The following is an 8,359-nucleotide window of genomic DNA, read 5'->3' as shown; positions in this document are numbered from 1 at the left end:
GGGGGGGGGGGGGTGGTGGCATGGCCACACAGTGCTTCCCCGACACAGAAGGCCTGAGTGTCACCTCTGCATACTTCCACAGATTGCTCAGCCCTTAGCAATAGCAGAGGTTAAGGAGTGAGGTGTTGGGAGTTGTGTTTCTGTGATCGTTAGTGACCGTCCATCTTGTGGAAGGTGCTGGACTTGGATTTTGCAGCCTTGGGAGGACTGTTTTGCTGCACCAGCCCTGGGTCTCCAGACCTGTGTCCTCCTCTCCCCACTTCTTCTAGTTCTGTCTCACACTTTGGCCCCCAAAGTAACCGTGTCCTTTCTCCCCCTCCCAGTTCCATGAGTGTGACAGGCTTGGAGGCTGAGCTGCGAGCCAAGATCCAAGAGAGCCATCCTGAGCTGCAGCGCGTGTACTTCAACAAGGGACTGTAAAGTAGGGACGGAAACCTCGACAGCTGATCCTGCCCGCTGCAAGCCCTGTGTAGCCATGTCGTGAGGAAGGTCCGGTCAGCCGGGGTTCCGGCTTCTCCAAACTCCACGTTAGCCTTTTAGAATAAAGCTGCTGCTGAGGCCGCTGCCTGTGGTGCGGGCCAGTGGCCTGACACCTGTTGGCTCCCTCATGTTTCAATGATGATGACTTAGAGAACACCCCCCTGTAGCTTTCACAGTGACTGCTTCTCAAAGACAATACCCCACCCTGTGCCAAGGGTTTTTAAAAGGTACTGCTAGGCATAGAGTAGGCACTTAGGATAGGCTTGGTAGATAGATGCTCAGTCAGCGCAAAGGTGATCCAAAGCATCAAGTGTCATTACCACTCTGCTTCCATCCAGGAGATCCCAGCAGTGACCTGGGAAGGCAGAAGTCCCAGGCAGAGCATAGACATTCACCCTCAGTACTAAGGGAGCACTGCTTCCTTCCTGTGTGGCTAGAGGGCAAGGGTGAAGTAGGTGGTGCAGATCTTGGAACTTTAGGTAAAGGCTCCTTCACAGACTCCGGAAGTAGAGCCCCAGGCCGGGCATCTCACCCCCACCACCGACAGTTAAGCACATCCATATTGTCGGTGCATTTTCTTTATTGGATTTTATTCTTATAAACATGTTGATCTTACTTTGCAGTTGTTGGCTTTATATTCAGTTATTTCCATCATATGATCAAGCAGCTTAACTATAGCAAATGTCTCATTTTGGAAGTGTGTTCTGTGCCTGGGCTATGTGACGGCATGAATCTGGTTGGCTGGTTTCCTAGAAGTGACAGTCCCCTTCCCTGCGTGGCTCACCCTGCCATCCTTGTAGACCTCTGTGGCTTTCAGAAGGATACAGAGTTAACATGTGCATAAATCAGTAACTGTGAGTTTTACTTGACTATGGTACCTACATTCCTTCCTGTTTGAAAAGGCTGGACCGCGGGCTGCTGTATACATCACGGTAGTGATTTCCATCATTCCCATCGAGTCTGTAATGTAACCGATGATTTCTAGTCTGTAGATGTTCACCAAGGCACCTGTTCATTGATGTACTTCAATGTCATTGTAATTCAGAGATTTGTAAGTGTAAAAAATATTTAGAAACTATTTACTTTTGATGGACCCTTTCTCCTGACAGTGTGTGCAAACAGTTTCTTGATAAAGAAAAGCTGCGGTGCCTTGTGTCTGTGTTCCTCTTTTCTCTGAAAGGGTGAGCAGATCCGAAGCTCTGACTTCCCTGGAGCTGCTAGAATCTCCTGCTTGAGGACTTGCTGTCGCAGCAGAACGCTTCCCCATGGCGTTCTGGCCTTGGGCAGACTTTGCAACTGTCGATGCTTCTCTCTCAAAAGCAACAAAAAGCCTGAGATTCCAGGCAGATCTCCGTGCCATGAAAGCGCTGTTGGTAAGAAGCCGGGGCCTCCAGGCTGTGCCCGCTCCTCTCAGTCCACCCCCCAGCTACCCCGGGGCCGGCAGAGCCTGCACTCTGTGACAGTCCAGCGACCGGCTGGAAGCCTGCTGGCTCCCGAGAACGGGCACACACTGGGGGGACACGGCCAAACCACTGGGGAGCGGCACCACAAAGCTGAGGCTTGTCCTTTTAAACCTGGATATTGAGGCTTCAGACTCTTAATGCTTCTATGTAGAAATATTAACTGTATGGTTTAATCACATTTTATAAAAAAAGAACAAAGGAACCCATATTTTAGGAATACCTTTTCTGAAGGAAACAATCCACATGAAGTGCAATAAGCTTATTATGGTAAACAGTTAATTTCCGTGGACAAGGTGTAGAGTCAGGATGGTGAGCTGTCACCGACTGGCAGATACCGTTTCAGTGTTAGCCCAGCGTCTTGCCCGTGTTGGAGTCAATGTATTATTTCAGTTCAACTGATCGAAATGTTAAATAAACTCAGAATGAAAATAAATTCTCTCTTTTATTTGTACACAGAGGACAAGACAATTTGTGTGTCATAGTGGCTGCTACCTTCCATCCAGACTTAATAATTGTGGTTCCATTAGGAACTCCTAATGAAAAAATATTCCTATTATCCCTTCAAGAGAAATATATTCCTATTTGGACTCCCAGTGTCCCACCTTCCTGAACCCCACATATGGTCAACCGCCTTATCCTCAGGGGACAATTCCCAGGAGCCCCAGTGGTTCTGAGCCTCAGGTAGGCTGTTTGGTTGCTGCTGTGTTGTTTTTTCCTGACACATTCATACCTACGATGAAGTTTAATCCATAAATCAGGCCCAGTAAGAGATCAACAGTCATGAGTAATAACAACGAACAATTACAACAAGATGTCATAAAAGTTATTAAAACCTATGAGTGGTTTATTTCTGGAATTTTCCTTTTAGTAAATTTGAACTGGGATGCACCATGGATAACTGAACCGCAAAGCTAGAGTGTGGCTGGGAAGGAACCACGGTGACACCCCAGCCCCACAGCCGAGTGCCTCCAGCAACGTTCAGTGAGAGTAACCCTATGCTTTCCTACACAAATCATGGCTTCTCCATCAGTGGGAACCATTCTAACTAGCTTAGCACAGCCTTTCCAATCTTGCAAGTGTGGTTTGCATCCTTCTTTCCTTATGACTCCCTTGTGGTGTCCTCTGAGCATCATCTCCATTAAGGAGCTGGGGAAGCAGTCTTGAGGAAGTACATCATCAGTCATGAACTTACTTGAGACATTTGGAAGACCCTGAAAGTTCCAGTTATACACATGCATACAGCATATAAACATGCAGAGTTCAAATGATCACCCAACCAAGGGCAAGGGTAGATCAGCAAGGTCATGTCCATGTAGGGTCCCGTATGAGGAGAGCAGGAACAGTGATTCTCAAAGTGTGGTCCCTGGACTACAGCATCAGATTGAGAGAGTGTGGGATGGGGCCTAGAACTTCCCGTCCTAGGCCCCATCCCACACTCTCTCAGTCTGAGACTCTGGAGGTGGGGCCCTGCCTACTTTTCACAAGCCATTTGAGGATTCTAAAGGACATTCAAGCTTGAAAGACACTGGCCGGGATGATGAGTGCAGACCTGGCAGACAGGCTGCCCTCCAAATCTCCAGTGTCTAATCCGTGAAATGACAATACCACTTCTCCCTTGCACCATGGAGAGGAGTGCGTGAGTGTGAGGAGGCAGGCAGCGCCACACCAGACCCGACAGTGCACCCCTGCTCACTTCTTCTAAACCCAGCTGTGTGAGTCCAGGGGCCAGAAGCTTGACAACATTTTGTTGGTGACCCTCCTGGGAAACGGACACTCTCACTACTGCTGCAGTGCAAATTGCTGCCATTTCTCTGCAATAGATTGGTGGTAGCTACTGAAGTTTATAAAAGCACTTGCCCTTTACTGGCAAATGGATGGAAATGGAGAACATCATGCCAAGTGATAGAAGACGGTCTCGGAAAATCAAAGGTTGAACATTTTCTCTCATAGGTGGAAGCTAGAGTAAAATAAAGGAAGACAGAGGGAAGTACTGGTTATCACAGAGGTTTAGGGAAGATGAATCGGGCAAAGGAAGGAGAGGGAGAGGGGAGGGATGGGAAAGAGGAGGAAATGCAGAATGAATTCTTTAAAAAGCATGTTATGTGCATACATAAATACAGCACAGGGAATTTCACCTTTATATATAAGTACAAAGAACCAATTAAAAATAAATAGATTAGGGAGAGGCAGACCAATAGAGCAGAGAAAGGAGAATAGGGGGAGGCAGGAGGAGAGGGAAGGGGGGACATGAACTGAAATGGCATTCCATGCATGTAAGTTTCTGTTAGCATTTACCCAGCTACTACCATGTGTGACTATAATGTTCTAAAAAAAAAAAAAAAAAAAGCATATGTCCTCTTAAAGCAGCTTCACCCCTAAGAAGTCCCCCCACAGAAGTGGACACTATCATTCATGGAGGATGGCGGCTCCCCCGGTGGCACCTATGTAGATGAGGGGGTTGGAGAAGTGGAGGGAGGTGGAGGAAGAGGGAGTTTGGCAGATGTGTCCGGAAGATGGTGAGAAATTTCCAGGCAGGAAAAAGATAAAGTGAATATGCTCTATTGAGAAATATAAAATAAAAGAATAAATTTTTTTCTTTAGAATGTTATGTTTTTTATTTGGATTCTTGCAAAATATACATAACGAGAGACATTAGAGTTGATTGACACAAATATAAACTAAGTTGGGAAGAAAGGCTCTCTGGATGGTAGGATGACCTGTAGTTTTTTACATTCTCTCCTTTATTCTTGTCTAATGTTACATATTTTCTTCTGTTTCTGAGCTCAAAACATACAAACTGCTATTTTTTTTAAATCCCTATGTACATCATAATCCCCAATAAATGCATGGACACGATAAAAGACCAATTAGAAGGACATAGGCCAATGTGGTTAATAGTTGGTGTCTCTGAGCTTCCAGACAATCTTTATCTTCTTTACAGTTTCTGGAAGCTTTTCCTGGAATGCACTCCTATTCCTCCCCCCCCGCCCCCCCCCCTCCCCCCGCCTCCGGGCCAGGGACTCCAGGGATTGAGCCTAGGGGTGCTTAACCACAGAGCCACATTCCAGCCATGTTTTATATTTTATTTAGAGACAGGGCCTGGCCAAGTTTCTGAGGCTGGCTTTGAACTCGCTATTTTTTCATCAGAAACCATCAGGTTCGGGGCGCAGAGTCCAGCTGTAACTGGAGGCAGGCCCTGGTCTCCCCTGCTCCCAGGAGTGGGCAGCGATCGATCATAGCAGGGCTTGGGCACAGCAGCCTTGGGGCGGACTCTCAGCCCCCACCCCAAACGTCCTGGGGACACAGAGGCAGTCGCGGCCCCTCGCGACTCCAGCTACCCCTGGGAACAGTGGAAGCAACAAGTACCTCGTGGGGTCCTTTCCAGGCAGCACCCCGCTTTGGTCTCCACGCCTCGGACCCGCAGAGCCGCGGCGACGCCAGGGCGCAGCATCGCCCACAGGATGGCGGCTGCAGCACACAGCTCCAAGTCGCCCGCAGGTGGCCCCTGCGACCACCACCCCGCCTCGAATGCGCATCTCCCAAGTGAAGTCAGCGGGCGGGGACAAGACAACCCCCTGGGCGAGCAGGCTGCCGTCCACAGGCGAGAACCAGCTCCTGTCTCCCCCTTCCCCCTGCGTTTCTTCGGGTACATTGTACAGGACACCTGGGTCCGCGCGGAGGGGCCGGGGCAGACACACAACAAAGGTGGACCACTCCTTGCCCTCGCTGCCATCCGCAGCAACACAGGCTACAGAAGAGGAGCCTGGACCCTACTTGGGGAGCGGTGGGGGTGCCCAGGGCGTCTGGGGATGGCACTTCAGCTGGCTCCAGAGGGATGCCTAGGGTTTCCTCACTGGAGCAGGGGGCAGCAGCGAGCCTCTGGGAAATGGGGAAGTCCACGCCTGGAGGCGGGTATGGCAGGATATGTCCAGATCCGCAATGCCATCTGTGGGCAGGCCGTGGGGCCCCCGAGGGGCCGCTGAAGAGGCATGGATGTCAGCATGGAGTCACGGCTCATTCTGAAGGGCTTTGTGCATGAGAGGAGCAGAAATCAAATCCTCCCTCTGTCACTTACTTATTTTGTGACGTGGGGCAAGCTAGTTCCCCTCTCTGAGCCTTAGTTTCCTCTGTTGTAAAGTTGGGACAATGAATGTAACTTACAACCTTGTGAAGAGTTGCCAGGCACAGTGGCCCATGCTTGTACTCCCAGCAGCTTGGGTGGCTGAGGCAGAAGGATTGCGAGTTCAAAGCCAGCCTCAGCAAAAACATCGAGGAGCTAAGCAGCTCAGTGATACCCTGTCTCTAAGTAAAATACAAAATAGGGCTGGGGATGTGGCTCGTGGTCGAGTGCCCCCGAGTTCAATCCCCAGTACCCCAAAAAAGAAAAAAAAAGATTAAAACAATACATGGATGGCCCTAAGTCGATGTCCAGTCCGTGGGCTTTCTTAGTTTCCGTGTCTTGTCCCTCTCTTTCTCTGCAATGATGTCTGCAATGACAGACAGCAGGCCACTGCCATGTAGCTGGAGGATCAGCTCAGCAACCAGGAGGACTGCCCAGCCGGTGTCCAGTGTCGGGGAGTCCATGTTTGATTGCAATCAGGAAGTTCTGCCCTCTTGTTCCCATTTGTAACAAAATGCATTTTATTCTGATACTAAAAATGTATTTTATTCTGATTGCAAAAATAACATCTCCGGGAAAGATGGTATTACGCAAGGAAGAATTTTTTTAAATAAACTAAAAATAGAGTGGAAAACACCAACTCTGTTGAAATAGGAAAAAAAAAATCAAACTTGGGCTACAAACTTGGAATAGTGATTTTGGTCTGGAATTGGGGAAAGGGGGAGTTTCTGGGAATCCACTTCTAGAGCAGAGAGAAGGTCTGTGAGAAAGAGAAGGGCTAACCCTGGCCCAGGCAATGTGGGAAACCCAGGAATGGTCCCAACCAACGAGCAGAGAAGCAGAGAAGCAGAGACAGCTGTGGCTGAGGGTCCCCCACAGCAGTGAGTAGAGACTGGGAAAGTGGCTGTTCTGGAGGGAGGGGGCGCCCTGAGGGGCAGTCGTGGGAAGCAAAGTCATCATTAGATGTTGCTGAGCATGAAGAGGACATCCCTGCCTGGGTGAGGAGCAAGTTGTCTTGTCCCCAACCAACTGGGTCTCAATACTGGGGATCAGTATTTTAAGCTCCCCAGGCTTGTTCTGAGCTGCAACCAGGGTTGAGAACTTCTGTTCCAGTGATAGAAACATGGTTTGGAGTGTTTGGGTGACTTTGAGAGTGCCAGGTGGTGTTTTAAAACACAATGCAGTAGTGAGAGTGTCTAGCCTAGAGCTAGGCATATGGACTACATTATCTCACTTAAATCCACTCTGCCTCCCGTGGGCCCCAGTTTACAGAGCGTGGTGGCTGGCATCCAAGGAGCACTGTCTTGCCCTGGACAGCACTGCATTTGATCTCACAACAATCCCATGAAGCAGCTGCTCTGGTCATCCCCGATTCACAGATGAAATTGCTACAGATCAGCCAAGGGCAGAATGAGCTGGGGCATGAGGCTCTCTACTGCTTCCGGCCAAAGGACCAGCTGGCTGCCACAGTCCCAGAACCCCTCTCAGCCCAGCTCCCACAGCAGGGATGGGCAGAGCCCGCATGTGCCCCAAGTTCACACAACTGAGACTCCAGTGGGCCAGCCTGGGAGGGGGAACCTGCACTGGTCAGTGAAGGCCAGCAACAGATGTTCCCAAGACAGCAACTTGCCGGCCGCTGCCGAAGGTGGCTCTGAAAAGAATCCAGGTGAACGGAGTTTGCAATTTGAATAATGGACGTCCGGAGGCTTCAGCGCTCTCTGTTGGGGGCTCGCATCTGCTCCCTGCTCCACCTGGACTCGTCCTCTCTCTGCCTCATGCTTCAGCCTCTCTGGCCTAGAAGACTCCTGGGGGTGCAGCTGCGTTGTACACACTGCCTAGCATGTGGGGCTCTGGGTCCCGTTCCCAGTTCCAAAAGGAGGGGAGAAAAAAGTTAGTAGAACACAAAAGTGGATGAAATGAAGCTTCCCCTTGCTCAGCCCCAGCCCCCAACGCCCCATCTCGCAGAGGTCACCGTTGTGTCCAACTTGTTCCCATCGATGCCCCGTGTGTACATATGCAAACATTTGTGTTTACGGGATAGGCATTTAGGTCATTTCCATGTTCCTGCTGCTGTACTAAACATCTGTGTGCAGCTTTGTATCCTGGGTGGTGTTTCTGTAACAGGCTCCCAGAAGAGGGATTGGCTGGGTCATTGGATGTGAGCATTTAAATTTTGATGATCATGCTGATGGGGACACAGCTGACTGTATTTGGCACTTCTCTGGATGTGCCGGGTGTGCAAGAGCCTCACATTCATTCTCACTTAGTTGCATCAACCCCCCTGTAAGGTCGACTC

The 8,359-nt window shown here is 49.8% G+C and overlaps 1 protein-coding gene across 2 annotated transcripts in view; it reads left to right on the top strand.

Annotated features, from left to right (window-relative positions):
• Window positions 1-2,376, top strand: part of Sfxn1 (sideroflexin 1) — a 32,210-nt gene extending 29,834 nt beyond the window's left edge. For both annotated transcript variants that reach the window (XM_048815238.1, XM_015492604.2), the window contains one exon: window positions 324-2,376. In XM_048815238.1, the coding sequence (XP_048671195.1) occupies window positions 324-353 (30 nt within the window). In that variant the 3' untranslated portion in view covers window positions 354-2,376. The remainder of the gene's footprint in view (window positions 1-323) is intronic.
• The last annotated feature ends 5,983 nt before the right edge of the window (window positions 2,377-8,359 follow it).

This window comes from Marmota marmota, unplaced genomic scaffold, assembly GCF_001458135.2.
Source record: "Marmota marmota marmota unplaced genomic scaffold, marMar, whole genome shotgun sequence".
Classification (NCBI taxonomy): domain Eukaryota; kingdom Metazoa; phylum Chordata; class Mammalia; order Rodentia; family Sciuridae; genus Marmota; species Marmota marmota.
The sequence above is the reverse complement of the archived record's forward strand: the minus strand, read 5'-3'. Positions and strand labels throughout refer to the sequence as shown.